Source organism: Agelaius phoeniceus, chromosome Z, assembly GCF_051311805.1.
Source record: "Agelaius phoeniceus isolate bAgePho1 chromosome Z, bAgePho1.hap1, whole genome shotgun sequence".
NCBI lineage: Eukaryota > Metazoa > Chordata > Aves > Passeriformes > Icteridae > Agelaius > Agelaius phoeniceus.
The window spans coordinates 81,180,386-81,205,077 of record NC_135303.1 but is presented as its reverse complement, the minus strand read 5'-3'; the positions used below and the strand labels follow the sequence as shown (position 1 = coordinate 81,205,077).

The 24,692-nt window shown below is 39.6% G+C and overlaps 1 protein-coding gene across 1 annotated transcript; it reads right to left on the bottom strand.

Annotated features, from left to right (window-relative positions):
* Positions 1-123: 123 nt before the first annotated feature.
* C9 (complement C9) lies at positions 124-23,880 on the bottom strand. Its single transcript, XM_054652703.2, has 12 exons — positions 23,415-23,880; positions 17,389-17,506; positions 16,491-16,638; positions 15,055-15,202; positions 13,265-13,403; positions 11,577-11,795; positions 8,315-8,555; positions 6,832-6,960; positions 3,538-3,716; positions 3,101-3,329; positions 2,213-2,392; positions 124-268 (listed from the first exon to the last, which is right to left on the bottom strand). Exons 1-11 carry the CDS (start codon positions 23,498-23,500, stop codon positions 2,232-2,234), a joined length of 1,797 nt encoding a protein of 598 aa, XP_054508678.2. The 5' UTR covers positions 23,501-23,880; the 3' UTR covers positions 124-268; positions 2,213-2,231.
* Positions 23,881-24,692: the final 812 nt, after the last annotated feature.

Here is a 24,692-nt window from a genome sequence, read left to right as displayed (position 1 = left end):
GAAAAAACATTAATAAAGAGACACTCCACTGACAAACAAAGACGGCATATTCATATTCTAGTTACAGCAACAGACAAATAAAAGGTTGACCACAGCTACTGTATCAGCACATCTCTGGTTATATGTTTATAGTTTATTACTTTGTTTTGATTACAGATCATTTAAGCTGCAGGTACTTTTAAATCACGCCATTACAGTGTCCTGGTGTAGATAGCTGGCCAGCAGAAACTGTGATTTGTGGAACTGGTTTGGAATCCATTAATGTTTTCTGAAAAAAGATGAAAAATAGTGAAGAAGTGATACGAGATAGTAGCTACAACATATCTATTTGGTCAAAATTTAAAGGAAGTTTTACTCTCATAGCTCACTAAGGTCATGATTTGATTGTGTCCCAAATATGACAGTAGTATAAAAGAATTGTAGTGAAAAACCATCTGGACACAACTGTGTGCCATGTGCTCTGGGATGAGCAGGGAGATGGACCAGATGAGCCACTGTGGGCCCTTCCGACCTGATCGATTCTGAAACTCGGTATGATTCTGTGAAGAAGCCAAATTAATAAGGTTAATATTTTTTCCTATGCCATAGCAGAGGAAACATTGGTGAAATGTGCATGTCATGAATAATCATTGTGGTGTTTGCTCTCATGGTTGAAGTAAATGTTAATGATACAGTGGAAGAATAAAATTAAGCTGCTTATAAGGTTTGTTTTTATTTTAATAACACCAGCTTCATTGAATCAAGCAAAGGCTAACTTCATACCCTGAATTTAATAAGAGGGCAATAATACTGACCTAGGAGTAGGGAAACACATAGTAATATGTTCCCAGAATACAGAATCACAGAATCACTAGGTTGGAAGAGACCTTCAAGATCATTGAGTCCAACCCATGCCCTAACACCTCAAGTAAACCATGGCACTGAGTGCTACATCCAATCTTCTTCTAAACATATCCAGGTATGGTGACTCTACCACCTCCCCAGGCAGGCCATTCCAGTACTTTATCACTCTTTCCATAAAAATCTTTTTCCTAACATCCAGCCTATATTTCCCTTGATGCAGCTTAAGACTGTGTCCTCTGGTTCTGTCAGTGCTGCCTGGAGAAAGAGACCAACCCCACCTGACCACAGCCACCTTTCAGGGAGTTGTAGATGGTGATAAGGTCACCCCTGAGTCTCCTTTTCTCCAGGCTGAACACCCCCAGCTCCCTCAGTGGTTCCTCACAGGGTTTGTGTTCCAAGCCCCTCACCAGCCTCGTTGCCCTCCTCTGGACACGCTCAAGAGTCTCAATGTCCTTCCCAAACTGAGGGCCCAGACCTGGACACAGAACTCAAGGTGCAGCCTCACCAGTGCCAAGTACAGGGGGAGAATGACCTCCCTGCTCTTGCTGGCCACACTGTTCCTGACGCAGGCCAGGATGTCCTTGGCCTTCTTGGCCACCAGGGCACATTGCTGACTCATGTTCAGTTGGCTGTTAGCCAATACCCCCAGGTCTCTTTCCACCTGGCACTGTCCAGCCACAATTGTTTCCAATCAAAATTTATTCTTGAGAGACTTCCTGAGTGAGCCTGATTATCTACCTTTAATAACCTTCTATTTTTTGTGTTGAGGTTTTAAAATGCATACTTACTTTTGGTATGCCCATTGTGTGAAGTGTTTAAAATCAGTCTGTTTAAAATCTACCTCTTGCTGGTTTATTTAATTTGTACTACTTATATCTGTCCTTCCAGATCTGTATCATATTCTTCTCTCAATGAAAGTTTCAAATCTGCTTTAACACTAGCTTTGATGGATTTCAACATTGTATTTATCAAGTAAGAGACTTCAGTCTCCTAAACTGTCTTAATATTTTATTTCCTGGAAAGTCTCTTCCGTCTCCTTAAGACATAAGCTTTTTGATGGGTAGTCTGACTTGAAATGAAATCTGTTTTTTTTTTGAGGACTGTATTCTTAGTCTATTCTTATCCAGAATTCTATTCTAATCCTGAGTTCAGTAGTATAACATTACTTGTCAAAACATTCAAATACAAATCTAACAATTCATAAATTCAATAAACAGTGGTTGGTCAAAGGTAGTTTCAAATCACAGATTTAAGTGAAATATGTAAGTGAACTTACCCATCACTTACTCAACTGCATTTCTGAAATGCCCCAAATATTGTCTGAGCATTTATTCTAAACTGCAGTAACATATTTAAAGAGGCTGCTTACCTGGTTTTGAGGAGCATAACTATTTCTCTTCTTCACAGGGCCGTTTTTCAATGCTTTCTCCCTGGCATGGCCTGCCACCAGGTCCTGGTGCAGGATTATTACACTGGCGAGTTCGAGTGCTCTCTCCATTGACGCAGGTGGACCAGGCAGTCCAACAGCTCCAGCCTCCATCAGTCACAACTGATATGAAGACATCATACAGGATTAGGCCATCTACCTCTTTCAAGGTAGACCATGATTCAACTCAGTCATGGTGATTCTGCAGATCACTGCAGCCTCCTGAGCACAACCCATCACAAAGATTTGACATTTAAAAATGCGTTTGTCAGTGGCAGTGCTTAAGAACCCTGGGCTTTCAACATTTTTTGTCATGCTAGGAAACAAGCTCTGAGGTCCATTTTGGGTACCTGTGCATTAAAAACCTGACCCCAGAGAATGAATTTACTGCACAGTAAGTTTTTTACATTGTCAGTTGTGGAACTGCATTCTTTTCCCTTTCCCCCAACCTAATATTAAACTAGCACCGTAATTGTGAAACATGATCATGTGCTAGCAGACACCGAGCTTTTGCAGGAAACTGAAGACAAAATAATTTAAGACTTGGTGAGATTGCTTTTGCCTGAAATTGGTTTACCAGTACTGCACAAGACTTCAATACTCTGTACTTAAATGAACTTTGTGTCACTCTAAGACACAGTAATGTATGTGGGACAATGAACTTTAAATTAGAGTACCCTCTTAATGGAAAGAACCCAGCAACTTACCTTACCTTCCACATGTATTTGACAGCAGTAGGTATAGAATGCTATGTTCTTATGAAGGCTCATTTTGTCAGCATATTGTTACAACAGATATGTTCATTTTAGTTTAATTTGAGTATTTACTCACCTTTCACTAATGTAGATTTGGGAATTTGACAAGCAATTCCCTTAAAATAACTTGAGCACAGGCATGTACAGACTCCATCTACCAGCACAAGGGTGCCTCCATTTTTGCAGGGTTCACATTTGCACACACTGTATTCGGTAATGTAGTCGTCAATTGCCCTTTCCAAATTTTGTTTCTTTAAATATGCATCTCTCATCTTAACTGGAACAAGTGTATGTATTGGAGAAGGCTGTAGAAGGAAAAAAGCCCATGCATAACACACTCTTCCAAAGTTCGGAATCCTTTTGATATAACCATCACTAGAATAAAAATCTGAAGAAACAGTTAAGATAAAGGCAATGTGTGAAAGTTCATTATAAACTTGGAATCTCCCCTCCATCATAGAACAAAAGCTTTCAAACTGTAAAAAGCCACAGCTTTGAAGAAGCTATACTTACCCTTTGCTGTATCACTACTGGAGCATCAACCAAAGATTTAGCCCACTCTATGTAATCCTCTACATCAACTGCTTTGGCTCCTCGTAGTAACATTTCTTTGATTTTAACTGAAAAGTCAATCTTCCCTCCCTCAACTAAGGAAAGGACATCATCAATGACAGCATTATCATTCACTTCTGCTGCAGAAAGAAAAAAAAAGAGGGTGAAGCAGGTTGTTTAATGTCCATGCATCTGGAAGAACAGCTGTCCTCCTAGTGCAGCCAGTCCCTCTTTGTAAAATGATTATAGAGAGAACTCTTGGTTGTAGCAGAATTCAATATCTCTTTGCTTATACCTCTTATGCGGGAGGAAATCTTTAATTTTGAAATTAAATGAGGAAACCCTAGAAGGAAAAGAAAGGATAGGACAAACAGACACATTATGGAGATCACAGTCCTTTGATGATGAGCAAAAGATAATGAGTAATTCTACTGTATCCCCTGAGCTAAACCAAAATAGGTCAGGAATTAGAATAGTAGGAGCTTTTGCTTCATAATTAAAATACAAGAGCAGAGCACTGAAAATAATTCCCTTTCTTATGCACTAGTAGTAAATATCCTTCCCTTTTGCAATTTTTATTCCACGTGAAACAAACCCATCTCCAGACACTTATGAGGAGCTGAGGGCAACAATGACAGACGGGGGAAGACAAACAAAGTAATCAGAGAAAGGAGCCCCTGCTTTGACTCCTCCCAGGCCTGTTCCAGCAGAGCCATTAGCCCTGTAGGATGGGGCTGAGGATGAATCAGCAGCAAGATGAGTCAATGGAAGGGCTCTCTGGATGCAAAGAATGGCATTTTGTGATTGCATGAACTTAAATTCTTAGCATATATTTACAGGAGTGATGTTGAAAAAATAAGGGGGGTTCAGGGTGGCTTTGGGAGGAGCAAACTTGAGAAAATGAAGGGATAAAGGCAAAGAAAAGGGGACTGATTGCATATAGACAAATGACTGATCTGTGAGCTACTGTGCTGTGTATTGCCCTTCATCTTTGCAGTCAGTCCTGGCCTACCATTAAATTCCATTCTAACTTTTTCCTAGGGTGAAGGGACTCTATTCTGTGTGCATGCATGTATATAGAGCCCTGTGTGCCAGCAGCTAGAGCTGGACGAAGGCTGATAGGCACCTGGTGTTTGTGGTGGCAACCCCTGGAGCAAGTGACAATTCATATGCCAGGGTGTCAAGCCAGACTAGCAGGTGAATATAGGGTAAGTGGCTTGGGAGCCAAGTACCAGAGCAGCTGCTGCTTTGGCTTAGATCTGGTGGCTTTCCATGATGCAGTGACAGCAGCAGTCAGCAAGGGACAACCAAGAGATGTCATCCACCTGGCCTTCTGTAAGACCTTTGATATAGTTCCATGTGACTGCCTTATCTCCAAATTAGAGACATATGGACCTGAAGGATGGACTTATTGGTGGGCAAGAAACTGGCTGGATGGGCACAGCCAGAAGGGTGTGGTCAATGGTTTCATGTCTGGGTGGAGGCTGGTGATGGGTGGTGTCCCTCATGGCTCTATTTGGGACCAATTCTCCTCAGTATCTTCATCAGCAATAGAGTGGGGTCAGGTGCACCCTCAGAAAGTTTCCAGATGACACAAAACTGAAACATTAACACAACAGAAGGATTGGATTCCGTCCTGAGACACCCAGAGAAACTTGAGAGGTGAGCCCACAAAAACCTTATGAAGTTCAGCAGGTCCAAGCACAAGGTGCTACACCTGGGTCAAGCAATAGCGGGCCCGAGCACAGAGTGGGAGCAAACCTGTGGAGAGCAGCCCTGTCCAGAAGAGCTTGGGCGTGCTGTGGGTGAGAGGCTGCACATGGCCCAGCCATGGCACTCACAGCCCAGAGAGCCAAACGTGTCCTGGGGCATCCAGAGCCCCTTGGGCAGCAGGGCAAGGGAAGAGATTGTGCCCCTCTGCTCTGCTTTCATGAGATCCCACCTGCATTCAGCTCAGGGGTCTCTAATACGAGGAAGATGTGGACCCTGTGAAAAAAGTCCAGAGGAGGCCGCAGAAATGGACAGAATGCTGGAAAACCTTTCCTATGAGGGGCAAGCTGAGAGAGATGGGGCTGTTCAGCCTGAAAAGAGAAGGCTCTGGGGAGACCTCATTGCAGTCTTCAAATACTTGAAGGGGACTTATAGAGAGGAGGGCAATATTTTCACTTGGTTGGATACTCACAGAACAAGGAAGAGTAATTATAAACTAAAAGAGAGGAGATTTAGATTAGATGATAGAAGGAATTTCTTTACTCAGAGAGCAGTGAAGCAATGGAACAGATGACCCAGAGAAACTGTGCCTTGTCCCTACAAATGTTCCAGGCCAGGTTGGATGGGGCTCTGGACAGCTTGATCTACTGTGTTGAACCCCTTTCCAAAATGATGTGCTGGAACTAGATGATCTCTAAGGTCCTTTCCAGCCCAAACCATTCTCTGCTTTTCTGTCTCCAGAGTGAGACAAGTGGAAGAGCTGGATACTGGGTTTCTATGCCAAATACTGGAGAGACCTCACAGTTCTGGGTTTGACTGAGATGTTTTCTCTTATGAGTGCACTTCTGTCTAAGGCAACTGGAGGTAAGATGGTCTAAGGGCCAATTGCTGGATCGACTGAGCCCCTAAGGCCAGTCCCTGGAGACACCCACAGTGTGTGTGTCTTGGTGTGCATCAGAGAGTCTGCACCAGCAATGGGAGTGGAACTGCGGGCCTGGTGTTACGTATCTCTGTTGCTAACAGGACAGGCTAAGGATGCAGTTGCTGGTTCAACTGGATATTTAAGGTTAACTGCTGGAGTTATCTGTACTGATTATATATAAATATTGTGGAGGGACTGAAGGAATGTGTTGCCTTGGACAAGGTGGCCTCCAGAGGACCCTCCCAACCCTCAACTTCCCTGTGATTCTGTGATATTGCCCACTGAAAGACTTCTCCCTGATTAAATGGAGAGGAGAAAAAGAGGAAACCATTTGTACCATTTGTGTTTGCCTGAGCACTGTCTGTATTTTGTCTGTATTTATTTGTGGCCAGCGATCTGTGTGTGTGTGTATGCATCATGCTGTGTTCATGTGTGTGCAGGCTGGGAATGCATTCTCAGGCTGTCTTGACTTGGGAGCATGGAAGAATGTGAATCTCACCTGTAGTGCTCTACTGGATTTGTCTTTCCCCTGACAGCAATAACTATATTGATTATTCAGGGGAAGCAGCTGGTATTATCTTTTCTTAAGCAAAAGATATACTGTAAATCAAGAATATACTTACATTTGTCCGTCCTATGAATATTTTTACATTTACCACCATCAACATTAAGATTGGCTTGTATGTTTTCATATGCAATATTGGCACCTAAGTGATAGCCAAGGCATTTTTTTACATCATCTACAGTGATTCCTGGAAGTAGAAATAGGTAATTAGATGGATTGAATAAGCATAAATAACAAGATATTATTATTCTTACAGAATACATTTCAGGCCTATTGGAAATGTTTGTGGCTTTCCTCTTGCCATTTATCTTTTACTTTTTCTTTGTCTATCTAATGAATATGAGGATGACTGTAATTGAAATGCCTGAACAGATGCAGGTGAGATCTCTAGTGACTAGGAAAATACCAAAAATGGATTTCTGCTTTCTTTATCTAGTAGAAAGCAGGTTCAAGAAAATGGTTCATGAAATTTTTTCCTTTTATTACATTGAAATTTTGTCTTTTGCAGTTGCTCAATATTTACTTATTTTATATACTAAATTACTGAATTCTCTCAGTCTCTCTCTTCTAACCTCAATTATGTTTCTCCACTCCTTTTCCCCATAAAATTAATCAAGGCCACTGATCTCTTAAAAGTATGCTTTTTCCATTAATTCTAATCTACCTCTACCCACTAGTGTTTCCAACATCTCCTTTCTCCTTATTGAACCCAAACCCAATATCATCTGCCACTTCAGCACTGTGTTCAGAAAGAATTTTGTGTAAAACCGGGACTTAAAAAATCCAGACCTACAATCTCGAGGTGATGAACAGACTAATAGTGGGAAATGAAAGTGACATATTTGTCCCATGTCCCTTTTCATAGCCTGAATATTTGATAGTAATATTGATATTGGTGATGCAAGCATCAGGTACTGATTTTCTGATCTCCAAAATCAACGTGAGAATTGTCTTTTCTCACTTTATTCCCATGTGATCACTTTAATCCAGCACAAACCCACATATATCTGAACTGCACATGAGGGAAGATAAAATTTCTACTTTCCTATTTTAATGAGGGCATGGAATATTCCATTGAGAATGTTGAGAACTATGAAATCAATTTCAACACACTCACATGCTCTATGTGGTTTCTAGAAAGCATTTAAATTTATTCCTTGTTTTTTGTCACCACCATACTTGTAGAGTAATTGTACCACAAAAAGTTACCAAACAGGATTTAGGGTTTAGGCAGGTTTTCTTGCCTTTGGACAAGATCTCTTGAGAATGATGCAATTATTGCTAGCGTGTTCATGAGGTTTGTTTAAGGTTTCTTTGGCCCCCTCAGTCACAGACTTAAAACAAAGATTTGAAATAGTTTTGTTATGAAATTGACTCTTTTCTCTGTAATCTCACGTAATTCTATAATCTCACTGGTGTGCCACAAGCAGCATGAAATAAACTGCACTTTCTCAGTATTTTTCCACATACACAGATCTACCATCACATGTCTCTTTGAAAGTCTGGGAACTTGGTCATAGCAAGGCCAACAGAAAGCATACCTTGTCGAGACATAGCATAATTATCCAGCACGTAAACAAGTTCATATTTTCCTCCTACAGTTCCAGAGACTGCATAGTGGGTTCCATAGTCTTCTAGGAATTTGAAATACTCCCCCTTGTCATATTCATCAGGCAGAAATTCTAAATCATCAAGGAAACTATCTGTGAGACGAACATCACGACTCCGAATTTGGAACCTTCCCAGCTGAATCTGTCCTTTTACATGCAGAAAGGTTTGGTTCTGAACGCAGGGAGAGAAAAAGAGAAGAGAGTGCCATTCTAGTATGCAGCACAGCACAAAAATCTATTCTGTTTTACTTGTAAAGAAGCTGCAGCACTTTTAAACATGGCATTTAATCTAGCATTATGGAAACGGGACAAATTTGTTTTATAACAATTAGAAAGCTCTCTGATCTAAACTGAGGAAGCAGCAAGAGAGTTATTTTAGTTCTTCCAATTTAGAACTCTTCCCTTATTTCAGCAAGGCCTTTGTGATCTATTTGACAACAGGTGTCTTGAAGCACAATACCTACTGAAAAGTGGCTTTCTGACTTTTGTAACATTGAAAAGTAGTTCTACATGGCTTGCTAAATAGCAGAAGCTGTCCACTCAGGTCAGATGGAGTTTCCTCTTTGTTTATAGTCAGAGCAGACCTAAGTTCTCTCTCTTTTTGGACCACTTCCCTGTTATTCTCAGATTGTCAGAAGGAAGGGCACAGCTCCAATTAAAAACAAAAAACCCCAAACCAACATCATAAAAGTAAAATTAATGAGGGAAAAAACCTCCATATTATGTATTTGAGCCATACATACATTGTAAATCTAGATATAACAACTGATATTTTTGTAAATTACACTCCAGGTGATTTTATATTATATTCTAAATTAGGACCTAGCTACTGCCCATAACTTGTGAAATAAAATCTTATGAAATAGTTGCACTTAAGACTCTAAGAGAACACATGCCTTCTAAACCCCATTATTATTTGCAGTATTTATGTGACTCCCTTAATAGTAGTGCCCAATAGGAGGTATGTGAAAGGGACCTTGCTACTGACCATTATGTTATCCAGCACTGTTAAAAGGATCTTAAACTGGGATCTTGACTCAGATGCTGCTCAAGACTGGTAGAAATCTTCAGGTACCTAAATCACTGTGAGGAAATGTTTGTAGGTGCAATATTCCTGCCAACCAGCATACACAGTTTCTCGCCAGGTGTGTCCAGACACCTCCAGGATTATGACTTTAACTTTCAGGTGGGCCCTAGAGGGTTCTCATGCAGGGACTTTCACTTCACTACCCTGGAGCCCTGTGACTTTGCAGTGATAGAACTCTTCTTGTGACAGGTTGTGACTCATTCTCTGGTCTCTCAGCAAGAATTTGAGTCCAAAGCTCCTATCACAGACCACTAGACTATAAGCAGACATTAAAACCCCCTGAGCTATAGAGCTTGATCTTTTACATCTTTGAAGATTCATGGTTTGAGGTTTAAATGGTTTGTTTCCATCCCAGGAAAACCCATAAAACTAATTTTTTCTCCCTGCAGTACAAAGGCAATGTTGGTTTCAGTTTATCTTTATTGTGCTGATCTTTGTCTTCAGCATTATTTCAATTAATCAGTGATAAACTTAGTTTCGCTTTTCCTTATATCTATTCAACCTCCAGAACTCTGAATGGGTCCTAGGCAACAAGACTGATAAACTTGAAAATATTAATTAGTTGAGGCAAATCTAGTATTCCTTGCACATGGAGCACTTCAGCTCTATGGAGTTGATATGCCTTGTATATGATGGCATATTGTAGTCACAGACCTTGGCACAAAGTGTGGAAAATTGTAACCTGATCAGTTGATTCCATTGGCACACAGCTGCTGGATTAAGCCATAATGTTGTGTTCTGCTCATTTTAGCTGAGGAAAAAGTCAATTTTCTTCACAGTGGCTAGCATGGGACTGTGTTTGGGTTTTTTGCTGAACACAGGTTTGATAATGCAGAGATGTTTTTGTTACTGCTGGACATTGCTTACACACAGCCAAGGCCTTTTCTTTTTGTACTGCTGTGCTGGCAAGGAAGTTGGGGCTGCTTGGGAGGTTGGGGGGATGCACAGCTGGGATAGGTGACTCAAATTAATCCAAAGGATTTTTCCATACCTTATGACACTGGCTCTGTATATAAAGCAGGTTAAAGAAGGAGGAAAGGGGGGGATGTTTGGAGTGATGGCATTTGTTTTCCCAAGTCCAATGTACATGTTATAGAGCCCTGCTTTTCTGGAGGTGCCTGAACACCTGCCTGCCTGTGGGAAGCCATGACAGAATTCCTTGTTTTGCTTTGTTTGTGTGCATGGGTTTTGTTTTCCTGTTAAACTTCATCTCAACCCCAGAGTTCTCTTGTTTCCCATTATCTTCCCATTATCTCCTCAAGCCTGCTGGTGGGGGAGTGAAGAAGCAGCTGTCTGGGGCTTATCTGCTGCCTGGGATTCAACAACAGCATGTCTAACATCACTTTTTGTAGTCTATTTCATTTTGACCTCACTAAATGCTAACTACTTCTTTACTATCAAATAAAATGGGGTAGGGTCTTTCCACTGTTTCAAAGGCAGGTAGAGGTATGGCTTATGTACAATCCCAAAATGGGCTTGCTTTTCTCTAGGCTGTCTACAAGAACATTCCCTTCAAACATGCTGTGGGGAAGTGCAGGATGGGCATTGCTTATGAGACCTAGCACTGACTTAAATTGTGCCAGCAAGTTAGTAAAACTGTGGATTATCTTTATACTAATGCTAGTGCCTGTTCCCTATAGCCCTGGCTAGTTTATTAGTACGCATGTACCCACATATCTGAGATTTGACCTTTTGGTCATTATTCCTAAAATTTTTTTTGTGCATTTATGTAGTATAGGCCCCCTCAGTGGCAATTTTTCATCACAAGACTTATCCAATTTGCCCACATTGCACTACCTCAGAGCTGCTCTTTAGTCAGGATGAGACCAGACATCTTGATCCTTTCTAACACCAAGCCCCTGATGAAGATGAGGGTGCTTGCTAGTCAAAGATAAACGGTGGGAAAAAAAGATACTTTGAGTTGCCAATTGGCTGTGTCTGAAATCTTAACCCTATTGTCACTAGTATTTCATTAAAAAAAAAAAAAAGCAGCAGCTGAGTAGGATACTTAGATTATTATTTAACAATAATAGCAATTTTAACACTGCATAAACTGTACCATTTGTAAAATAGTTACATTAAAACCTTTAAAAGAATTAATCTCACCCTTTCTGTGTTGCTTTGCAGGATGGAACCAAAAGTATAACTCTTTCTGTAGTCATATTTGAAATTTCCTCCTAAACTAGTTTTGTTGCTCGCAGCAGTAGGTGTGTATTTCAGAGAGGCACCAACACCAAAATATTTCTGTTTTCCTATGTAAACCTCTCGTAACATTTTCACACGATCATGGTAGTACACAGATGAGAAAGTTGTGTCTGCTTTTGTCTGAGAAAAGATAGAAAAAAGGTTGTATGAGAAAACAACAGGCAGTAGTTGAAAAATCTGTGTAACACTTTAAAGCTTTACTTGTGACAGAGCACATCAATGCATTTTCTTACAGCTCTTTTTCCTTTTAAACCAAAACAAATGGAAATAACATTCCCTCCACAAACTATCTCATTGGGATCAGTTCAGTGGTTCAAAAGTGAACAGAAAGCTACAGTGACCATAATTTAGTGACTATTAAATCTCAGCATGTAACACTGTAAAAGTAATTTATGTGTGTCAACAGTCCCTTTACACTGTCTACAGCTTCCTTGTGAGGGAAGAGGAGAGGCAGACACTGATCTCTGCTCCCTGATGACAGTGACAGGACCCGAGGGAATGGCCTGAAATTGTGTCACGGGAAGTTCAGTTTGGATATTGAAAAGGTTCCTTCTGCCAGAGGGTGGTTGGCACTGGAACAGCTCCCCAGGGAAGTGGTCACAGCACTATCCTGGCAGAGCTCAAAGAAGTGTTTGGAAAATGGTCTCAGGTGTGACCCTTGTGGTGTCCTGTGCAAAGCCAGGGGCTAGACTCAATGATCCTTGTGGGTTCCTTCCAGCTCAGGAGATTCTGTGACTCTCTGTGAGGAATAATAGTCTCTCCTAAAACAGAGTTAAAATTTGCTAAAAGCTCCTGACTTCTGAAATAAGTCAGAATTATGATTCAGCCTTCTTTTCTTACAGCAAATAATAACTAATCCAGTTATTTTATTATACTCTAGCAGAACATCACATTTTAGCAACTGAAAATTGTTATACATCATAACCAAACATAACCAGAGATCTCTGGGTCAGATTTACTCATTTCAGGAAGGATTTTGTTTAAATTGTATTTGTTTTATCAAGTTCCTACTTACAGTAATTTAGAAGGCAAAATTGTGCTCTGATTTCTGAAAAGTGTCTAACATTTTTTTCAACAATCATCAACATTTTTGGTGTTCAAACCTCACTGAAAGTCATAGTCTGAAACTTAAAAGCCTAACAATTTTTCCCAAATGGGACAGAGAAAATCATCACTGGCTAGAAAAAAACAAGTAAGACCATAATATTGTATTATTATGTCTGCCTTTTTATCAGAGGCTTTTACATGTCCTTGAAAATGTATCTTATTTTGTCTTCTACCTAGTACAAACTAGGTATCATAATCCTTTCTGTGCATCTTCTGTTCATTTCTCCTGCTCATGTTTCAAACATTCCAGAAAGATAGCTCCATTTATTGTGCAAAGGTTCACCACAAAGATGTGGGAATTTGTCTGGCATAACTGAGCTTAACTGCCAAAGTAAATGATAACATAACCTGTTTTTCTTTAGCACAAGCTTGAGCCTAAAAAGCTGCTGTCTGGCTCAAGAGATATGCTGAGCCTTCCAAGAGTATTCCAGGAGCTGGCATTCAATTAAGCACATGATATCTTGCAAAGGATTTAAACTTACATTGTAAGTGAGAACAGCCACATTCCACGGCTTGCGGTAGTACATCCGTGTGTTCCCATCACGCACCCGCTCACAAAGACCATTGAAAAAGTCATTGTTAAATGGGCTGGCCAGTGGTTGCATCCCTAAAACATTGATTCTACAAGAGAAATACAAGAGAAGTTATACTCAAAAGAGAGTGTGCCAGCACACGTGATCTGTAGACTGGAAAAGCTGTATTCTCTCAGAAATGGAAACTACAGCTGTGGAACTGGATCTTGCTCCATCCAAGCAACTTGTCTCATCTCTTGTGGCTTTTCATCTCTGTACTGGAGATAGTTACGTATCTTGTAAAGTTCTTGAAGGATCATATATGAGAAATATACAAATAAAAGACATTAAACCTCAAACATGGTGAAAACCTTAGGCATAAAAGGAGGTAAAAAACTTTCTTCCTTACCAATATATTTGTAAGAAAGAGCATTTGTTCTTGACAAGTACATCTGTGAGAAAGCATTCCTTGTAGACTTAAAATGTACATATCAGCAGCCATATGTATTTTTAATAACAGTTTATTTGCTGGTAGGCGCTTGTTTATCAAGCGTGTACAACATCCATCAAATGTTTAGAAGGAATATACAGCTACTCCTAACATTTTCTCTTCTTGCAGGGTGTGGCTTAGTGGAATGGCAGCATTTCCTGGAGTATAAGAGAGGAAATCTAAACCATTACAAAACCAGGGAGGCAGGCACATCAGCTGTATACCTCTATGCATCTATATACTGATGTACAAGAAATACTTCCAAAAATAACTCCTTGGAGGATTCTGTATAATTTATTCGCCCTCTTGTGCATGATTCATACATTTCAATCTTTTCAGTATTTCCAATATTTACATCTGGCAAATGTATGTTCACCTTTCTGAGTGCAGAAAGTGGTAAGCAAGCTATCAAAGTCGCCAGATTAGTATCATTACTGAATCTCTATAGAACACTTTTTCATGCAAGATTTTAGTAACAGATTGTAATAGAAGCTTCTAAAATTGTATTTATGCTTAGTTTACTTCCCCATGCTAAAAAACCAGCATTTTTGCTCTTGCACAGTAAGAAATTAAATGAAAAGGATGTATAGTTTTCATTAAACACACTCTGGTGCAGTAGTATACTTTTATCTTCTGTTCAGTTTGGATTGCTGCCTTCTAACTCTATTTGTAGGTAAACAATATGTCACATTTTCTTTTTGTTAGAGATGAAAGAAATCCAGCAGGATCTGAGAACAGAAAGATTAATTTTCTACTTAGATTAATGATGAATGCTCCTGTAAACAACAAAGATCAGGACGTGGATAATGAAATACTGGAAGAAACTGGACATAAAGTGTTGTTACAGTAAGACATCCCATTATATAAATAGTCAAGAGATATTTTCTCCCTTTTAGACATGCATTTTAATAAAGTAATTGACAATTACTGATTGGTTGTGAAATATCATTAGAAACAAATCTATACACCTATAAAATTTACATTTAAATAAAATGTAAGTTTATTCATGTGACATGTATGTATGATTCTGTTTACTAACATTATGACTCATTTACACTGTCTGCAGTGCATATTACACTGCACGTTTTATCCTCACAAGTATACAAAATAAAATGGTAGTTAAGTGTTCTTGCAAAGGCTACTTAGCATTTCTGAATACAAATGCTACCATGATTCATATTCCACTTTTGGGAATGCCACTGTGACCCAGTTTTTTCAGCTGGCTTTGGAGACAATCCCAAACTCTTCACTAGGCCCTTTTACTACATACCCATGTCCTGCAGTCCTGCCAAGTTCAGACACATCAATGTCATGGTTTCGGCATGGTGACCGTGGGTCAGATTCACAGTCATCTTCATCAGACAAGTCGCCACAGTCATTATCCACATTGCACACAAGTCTTTGCTTTATACATCGACCTGATCAAGGAATAAAACATTGGCCTGAATGCACTTTTATCAAGATGGACTTTAAATGGCACCCTCAGCTACTCTTAATAAAGATCTTCCTCTATGTATATTTCTACTGTTGTCTTGAGGGATTAAAATCCTATGCTCTGCCACTTTCAAATGAAAAAAACTGCATACTACTGTTATTTGTAAGTTAGTAGGATGACTGAGAAAAGTAAGTTGCAGGAGAACTGCTGTTATCTGAAGAAAATCTTTGCAATCTAGACTGTTCTGTAACAAAGTTCTAATGCTTGGTTGCTTGGGGTTTTTTATTTGTGTTAAGAGAATACAGGAAAATATCAATTCAACATCAACAAAAATTCTTTCTAAATAATTTAAATTGTTGCTGTTTGGGCTATATTATTTGAATAATATGGACATGTAATATCCAAAACTCTAGTGATTTGTGCTCTAAAGCAGCAGGGAAGTAGTAACTTTCCTGAGTTTACATATGACATAGTTTTATAAAGATGGTTGTTTTTTTCCTTATAGGATTTAAAGACTTTAGTAAATTAGCTGTAGCATAATAAATCAACATTTTGATGCTATCAACCTCACCTGTAAATGCCACACAATCTCTGTGAACTAGTAGGTAAAGGTTTACTTTCTAATTTTTAATTGCTTTATTTGCACTTTTCAGTGTTTGACTTAAAAGCAATACAAAAATTGGCTTGGAACTTCAAATTCATTTACCATCATTGTGTTTCTCTTTTGACTAGTTTTTACTCCTATTAGCTTTTCCTACTTTATTTTGATTTCTGCTGAATCTTGAGCACTACATTTGTATGCCTTGTATCACTTTACAAATTTATATCTTATTTTGGATCTAGATGCATGCTGATCTCCAACTAGCATCTATCATGCCAGTTAGATTGGTGAACATCCACATCCATTCTGTTGAAATTCCTTCAGTCCTAGTTATTTTTTTCCTGGTGATTTTTTTTTAAAACCTAGTGATCCAGTAGGAAGTGGGGCAGTTAAGATAGAAGAAAGGATGTGGTCAGTATGGTGCTTCTCACCATGGAGTAGAAGCTACAGAAGAATTTAAATTAGGTGCAAATTAAAATGGAAGATGAGAGGAATGTTAACCGCTTGTTAAGGGGTTTTGCTGCTGTGGTTTTGGCATTGTGGTTTTGAGCCCACCTGTCCATGGACTGTTTTTAAGGGCTAGCATGAAGCTGATGTAACTTATTCACAGAACTAAAATATAGTTTCTGAGCTACTGCTTTACTTGCTATGACATGAAAACAAAACCTACCTGAATTGCACTGAAAGTCAGCACCACAGTTTGGTTCTGGGTCTTCAGGACAGGCTTTGCTGGTTTTACAGGCTTGTGTGTCTCCTAGGGCCTCCAGGCATGCTTTTCCACCAAACTGCCCAAATCTTTCAATACGTCTGGAGCGAAACTTGAAAGAGAAATAACACTATTAATGTTGCTCAGAGAGAAAAGAGAACTCTACCAGAACTTATGGGTTTCCAGCTGAGCTCAGAGCTTTTCAAAACTAAACCTCTTTGGTGAAGTTTTTGTTGACAATCCACAGGCAAAATTAATAAATAAAATAACATTGAAATAATAATTATGATTAATAATACTTAGATAGTATGTAAAGATGCTAATTTTTGGAAATAAATGGAAATAAATAATTTATATTTTCATATATATTTTCATATATGTTTTCAAATTTTTGATTTTTTAAAGCCCTAAAAGAACTCCCTTAAGAAAACAAAAATTTTCTGCAGAAAAGAAATTGTGGTGGAGTTTTTTTGGGTTTTTTTGTTTGTTTTTTGTTGTTGTTGTTGTTTTTTTTATTTGTTTGTTTGTTTGTTTGTTTGTTTGTGGAGTTTTGTTTTTTTTTAATTTAAAAAGGGAAGAATGTTTTGGAAAATAAAGTTTTAAGCATAGATACTTTCTATGAAAGTTTTTTATAGATACTTTCTATGAAAAAACCTTTTTGAATGAGAACACGAGCAATATTTCACAACTGGTTGTAGTATTCTCTTACTCTATGGCTTCAAATCTGACATTATTATGGGTTTCATCAAATTATGAACATACATAATTAAGAGCTGAGATCTGACACTTTCTAATAACCAACAGGCACACAGACATCCCTTTGGTTGTGACTTTGGAACAAAGACTTCCAAGTTCAGCTTACCCTTTGATTGGTGCATGGGTCGCAGGGCCCCCATGCGCTCCAGCTGCTCAGTTTGCAATCTATTGGAAATGGAGCATTCAATTCCCTTGTTCCCCTGTGGAAAGATTTTTCTGAAGAGCTGTCAAACAAAACATTCCAGTACAGTCCTGGTCAGTATACTAAAATCACATGTAAGTTTGTATTTAAACCATAGACTAATATTTTGGAAGCACCTTCAAGCTGATTTCTGTTTCACTTACAGCTGCCTAATCTTAAATTCTTTGGTGGTTTAAAATTACATTAAAAACAGCTTCAAAGACTTAATAAGCCAGGTCTTTCCTCCTTTTTTAGATCTTTGTGCATACAAATGTTATTCTGGTGGGTCATGTTATTGAAGACAAAGAAGCAATAATACACAGAAAACATCTGCACTTTCCTATTCAGAGAGTGGTTGTGCTCCCCAATATGTGAAGCTAAAGACTCACACACAGCAGCACATCTCAAATGGATGTAGCACTTCAATACATGTTAGTGATTTTAGCTAATTGACTTTGATGGTGTTGCTCTTAACCCTGCATAAAAGCATAAATGCCTTCCAAAATTGAAAGAAATCTCATTAACAAAGGTATTACTTGGTAATGGGATAACTCATATTGCTAGAAAAAACAGACATGTTTAGCTTCCTTACTATTGTTCAGCTTGCCAAGTTGAATACTTTTGCAGCTAGGCCTATTTTTTTGAGAGTGACTTGTCATTTTGGTGCTCAGTTTTAAGTATAATCAAACTTCCAGTTCTCAGTACATGTAAGGCCATTACTTAATAGAAATCAAGTTTCTTTAAAGCACCCACTGGTAGACATTAGAAACTGACGCATTATAGCATAAACTTGATTTATATCAAGTTTAAAAGCCAAGGCTATTACTTTACTGGTGATCTTATCTTCAGAGGTAAATAGCAAAGGAATAAAGGAGCATTGAAGTATGAATTGCCTTTTTTATTCTCAGTAACTTATTCCAATTTGGCTTTACATGATGATTATTCATTCTCTGTGAAGCAATTCTCTCTGCATCTCTCCAAGTTAAGGCTCTTGCTTTTGCTCTACAACGGGACCTTCCTTGCTGAGCCCAGCTGGTTGGCAGATCTGCAGCTCCTGCAGTGTGAGGTACCAATGGGTTTTCACTGCAGGCAGGGCATGCCCTCCGCTCTTTGACCTCCTTACATCATACAAATATTGCAGGAGTCCAAACAAATGTAATCTGATTCCATAAGATTAAGAAATCTGCAGTTTGGAGAACAAAGACATAGCAGTAGGTTCAACTTTCTGGTGACATTTATTCTATGTTAAGTTTACATATGTAAAAAGTTGTCATTGAGAAAATGAATCTACCTCTTTTCAGCTATCAAGCCTTAACCAGCTCAGGGATCACAGACTTGCCCAAAATTTTGCCATGACAGCTATTAAACATAGAAATAGGCTACCCAGGGAAATGGTAGAATGTCCTTCCTTGGAAATATGCAACACTATTGTCTAACTATTGGATAACACTATTGTTATCCAGGACTCCTGGATAAATTAATCAAAAGCCCTGTTTTGAACAGGTGATCTCCAGAAGTTCCTTTCAACCTAGACTTTTCAATGTGTACAGCAGTTCTGTGAAATTCTGGAAAGTTGTATTGTATTTGAAATTTGATGCAGCTCCCTAGCCTCTTCAAAACTAACTCTTCCATCCATAAATAGGTCATCTTACAGATACCCCATACTAAGCAAGTAATCCTTAGAAAGTTCCTGTGCAGTTTTCTATGTATTTCCCACCACTCAGCATGACAGTATCATCAACAGCGGGAAAAATGAGAATTTTTCCCTGGTAAATGGATGAGAATCAGCTTGTTCCTTACTGTATCTCCAGGATGCCTTTCCATTTTCTTACTGATGGAGGACTGAAAACCTCTGAGTAACAATATCTATTCTGGCATCTTGGGTTGAAGACTGACAGGTTTTCCTTAAAGACAGTAGAAGTGAGAAACCTTAGATGCTAGACCTATAGGATATATTGACACATCTGATGGGGCGTCTGGAAGCAGATAGTTATCTTATTCCTAGCAATTACCAAGTATTCTGATGTTAGACAAATTTACATTGAAATATATTTCTGAACTGTTACATTATTGCTGTAAAAACAGAGCCAAAAACCCTGACAGGCAATAAGGATTAATCATGGAAAGCAGCCATGTGCCTAAAAAAGCAATCAAACTCAAGCTACCTCACATCCTAAGATTTTCCCAGATGTTGTTGTGAGGCATTATTTAGAGTCTAAAGTAAAAATCACAGGCAGAAAAGACTGAGTTGAAGTCTTCAATGCAAATGGAAGCCTTGCCATCAACTGTCTGCAAACTAGAACTGATGGTAGTCTCTGACTTTCAGGTAGCAGTATTTTTTCACATAATTAAAGATCCTTTTCCAACCTAAGTGATACTTACATTTTATAATCCCAATTAGCAATTAATAATAATCACAATTTAGCAACTTTACCAAGAATATTCATTGAATGATGTACACACACCTAAGGGCCTTCTCCAGCAGCGTGCATGAGGTTCACATGATTTGCTGCAGATTTAGCTTTAGGGTTTTGAATTTACTTGAGGTTAGATAAACAAAATAAAAAAAAAATCAGAAAAATCTCATTGCAAATTATTCATAAACTCTGAAACACCACTAATGCGTCCACTATTATCTGGGAAATCAATTGGACATATTTTCAACAACATTGTTTAAAAGAATCAAGATACTGCAAAAAATTTGCAAACCTCTCACCTCCACATTAAATTTGAAGAAAAGGTGTTACTGGAAAACCACATTGAAACAGATGCTAAGTCACACAATTTAAATAGGAGAGGAGGTAAAAATATTTCAGCTACTGAAGAACATCACTGAAGGAGACAGTTCAGAGCACGAATTTCAGGGGTGGGCATGGAAATCAAAATACCTTCTCTGCTGTTCTTTGTTGAGAGGTTTGAGAGACAGAAGAGTACTCTTTGGAAAGCAAAAGCCATTTCACAATCAGTACACAGAACAGTTTGCACCTTGTCTTGGATTGCACAGTACACTCTAAACACCTGCAGGTCACACTGCTCTGGTGGTTTGTTGTTGAGTCATAGTTCAGAAGAGACTTCACTGCTGACTTCATCAGTTACAAAAGGGATGACTCAAAAAAGAGTCTTGATTTGATTATCACTCACCAAGAAATAAGGCACATCTCTCTTGAATTTGAAGACATGATAGCATCACATGAGAGCATAACTTTGTCAACAGTAATTGCTAGCACCATCTTCAAGCTGCATAGCCTTGGGTATGCTGGCAAGCCAAGCTGCTGGCCAATGTTTCCTGCTGTGGATTCTCTCTAATAATCAAATCTTCTGTCTGGACCATTTCTAACTGAGCATGCTAAACCTGTGCTTTAATTGGATCTGAATGTTAAAATAAAAATAACCATCAAAACAGAAGGAGCAAGTGCTTGCCCAATCTAGTGGCCTTCTATGGTGGAATGTCTCCATCAGTGGACAAGAGAAGGGCTGCAAATGTCATTTATGTGGACTTCTGTACAGCCTTTGACATGGTCCCTCATCACATCCTTCTCTCTGAATTGGAGAGAGATGGATCCAATTCCATACTGATAGATGGATAAGAAAGTGGTTTTATGGTAACATCCAGAGGTTAGTGGTCAATGGCTTGGAGTCCCAGGGACATGTGTGACAAGTGGTGTCCCTTGGGATCCATAAGGTGATATGTGTTATTTGATATCTTCAATAATGACACAGACAAAGGAATCAAGTGCACCCTCAGCAAATTAGCTGATGACACCAAGCTGAGTGTCATCTGACACTTCTGAAGAGTGAGATACCATCCAGAGGCACCTGGACAAGCTGGAGAAGTGGCCCTTGGGAATGTGATGAGGTTTAACAAGGCCAAGTGCTGGTGCTGCACCTGGGCTGGGACAACCCTGGTACCAGCACAGGCTGGGCATGAACAGCCCCAGAGCAGCCCTGCCCAGAAGGGCTTGGGGGTGCTGTGGGTGAGAGGCTGCACATGGCCCAGCCATGGCACTCACAGCCCAGAGAGCCAAACGTGTCCTGGGCTGCATCCAGAGCCCCGTGGGCAGCAGGGCAGGGAGGGGATTCTGCCCCTCTGCTCTGCTCTGCTCTGCTGAGACCCACCTGGAGCACTGCATCCAGAGCTCGGGTCCTCTGAACAGGAACAACAGGGACCTGTCAGAGAGCCCAGGGGAAGCCACTGAGATTATCAGAGGCATAGAGCACCTCTCCTGTGAGGAAAGGTGAGAGAACTGGGATTGTTCAACCCGGAAAATAGGCAGCATAGGAATGACCTCACTGCAGCCATCCCATATCTGAAGGGAGCCTACAAGAAAGATGCAGAGGGCCTTTTTACAGGAGCATGGAGTGACTGGATAAGAGGGAACAGATTAAAAGAGAGTAGGTTTAGATTAGATGTTAAGAGGAAGTTTTCTGTTGTGAAGGTAGTGAGGTGTTGGCACAGCTTTCCCAGAGGGGCTGTGGATGCCCCATCTGTAGAAGCATTTAAAGCCAGACTGGATGGAGCTTTGAGCAGCCCTGTCTCATGAAAGGTGTCCCCATGCTTAGCTGGGACTCACAGCACAGACAGCCAAACTTATCCTTGGCTGCATCCAGAGCAGAGGCAACCTTCAAGATCATCTTGTCCCCACCTTCCTGCTGTGTGCAGGGACACCTCCTGCTAGACCAGGTTGCTCAAAGTCCTTCCCAGCCTGGATTTGAACACTGCCACAGCCTCCCTGGGCAACCTGTTCCAGTGTCTCACCATGCCTACACTGAAAAACTCCTTCCTAATATCTAACTATAACTGCCCGTCATTTAGAGTGTGCCCATTACTCCTCATCCCATCACTGTAGTTCCCACCACCCCAGGTACCTTGTAGGCACCTTCAGCTACTGGAAGGTCTGAGAAATATAAGGTCTCCACACAACCTTCTCTCCTCCAGGCTGAACAGCCCCAACTTTCTCAGTTGTTTCTGTAGGGGAAGTGCTTCAGTCTTCTGATTAACACTGTGGCTTCCTCTGGACTTGCTTCAACATATATCAATTATAAGGCCCACATTTTTTCATCACTTAGTTTTGACCATTCTTGTGAATGACAAATTTCTGGTAGAGCAGCTCTTCAGTGTTTTTCACATGACTATTTGGTAGGGACCAGGCCTTCCTTCTCTGTGGCAGCAGCTCTCTGGCCACAGAGGGCAACAGACTACTTGCCAGGTGTTTTCCTGGGGGAGGCTGTGAGAAGATCAGAGGAAAGAATGAGCAACAATTCTTATCTCCCCTTGCTGCACCTGTTGTTGTGCATATGTGGAATGTGTTATGGAGATTTGTTTACCAAAGGGTGATTTCTTAACTGGACACTGGATAGTGTTCTGAGGGATTGACCAATTAGGTCAAAACTGTATTGGAGTGTCTGTAAGGGCTGCGAGCTTCTCAACAAGTATAATATAATATAGTAGAATAAAGCAACTGATCAGCCTTATGCAATCATGGAGTCAATGCTAATTATTACCCAACTGTGGGCCTGGGGCAACAGTTCTCCTCCTAGTGATACTTACAGTGAAAACACAAAAGCTGTATTTCCAAAGATTAGAAATAGGCAGTCTAGGAGACTTTAAATATTAAGAGAAGTACTGTCAGCACAAAATTGTTCAGCTTCAGGAAGAAATAGATTGAGATTAGGTATTTTCACACAGCGTGCAACAGAGCTTTACCTGAGCTTTACCTGCCTGCAAAAATATGCCTTCAGCTGCTTCAACAGGCACCTTTATTGTGTCACATATATCCAAAATAAAGAGATAAATCATTGTTATTTGACTCCTCAAAATACAGCAAGAAGTAGGGCTTTTTTTATAGGATATCTGAGCAAGGTACCATTAGAAATATCCACACTGGATGTTTATGCTCTGTGTCAGAGAAATGAAACAGTGGAGACAGCTGCAGAAGAAAAGGAACACTTACCTTCTGCTTTCCTGCCAAATTGAGGCAACTGTCTCCACATTGCATAGTATGGCTATAAGCTGCAGAATAAGATGCATGGTTCTCATTTTGTAGGTGAGCAGACTGGAACTATTGTGACTGAATTTGTAGTTTATTTATTTGTTCCTTTAGTTATTTATTACCAAGAGAACAAACAAAAAGCAGTGTGTACTGAAGAATGCCAGTAACTGCCCATAACTGCCTTACTGTAAGTGCTCTAAAGTCCACTTTTCAGAAAATTCCACTTTTTCCCTGAATGTGGAAATATTGTGAAGCACTTGCAAGGCTAAAAATAAACCAATTTTGTTTAACAGTACCTTTTGAATATAGGAAAGACATTATATATTGAATTAAGAGAGCTATTATCTGCCTAGTGAAAAAGTTGTTGTAACTGTGACTCATGTAAAGAACAAATAGTTCCTAAAGCAGAGATGTTTACAAGAGCAAGTTCAGTGCATAACAGCTTTGGAATCCTCATCTGGAGTACTGCAGGGCTGAAGTCCCAAGATTCTTCTTTTATTCCTCCCCCAGCCAATATAAAAGAACAACACATTATTTTTGTGGATTTAAATGAGACTAAAACTCTTTTAGCTTTCACTCTGTCAAAAAATCCAAACCACAAGCCAGCTCTTTAGAAGAGCATTTCTTTTCAGTGGTTTGCTGTAATCCAGATTTAAGGCATCACGTGTTGGACACAGTCACAAGTCACTCATAAATACCCTTCTGTTTAGCTGTTAAGAATTACATATTTGGATACAATCTTAAAATAATAATCCGAGTTAAAGATTTTCCAAATTACCATGGGTAATTGAAAAATACCATAGAAGCAATTTTATTTTTCTCTATTCCCTGTTTTTTGTGGCAGGGTGAGGGAAGTGTACAAAGTAAGACAGGCAAATTCGCCCCCTGCTCAAGCCTTGATTTGGATTATTTCACTTAAGGAAATCTTTATCTGCTGCAGCCTCAGTCCAGCTTGATGAGTCCAGTTACAAAAAACTCATTTGTTAGGCAAGAATGCAAGACACAGACACTTGTAATATTGTATTGTTTCATCAAAACTGCTATCACAGTTCTTGGTTCTTTAAGACAGAGACTCAGAGTGAGCAGCTATTCAAAGTTAGCTAGCAGACCAGCAAGCATCTTTGGCCAGCTTGTCAGAGGGCCTGATGAGCCAGATGCACAACATCCTGATGGCCGTTTCAAAATCTGAACGGCAGTGATTTAAATCCTTAACTCAAATGCTGGTAAACATATTCCTTC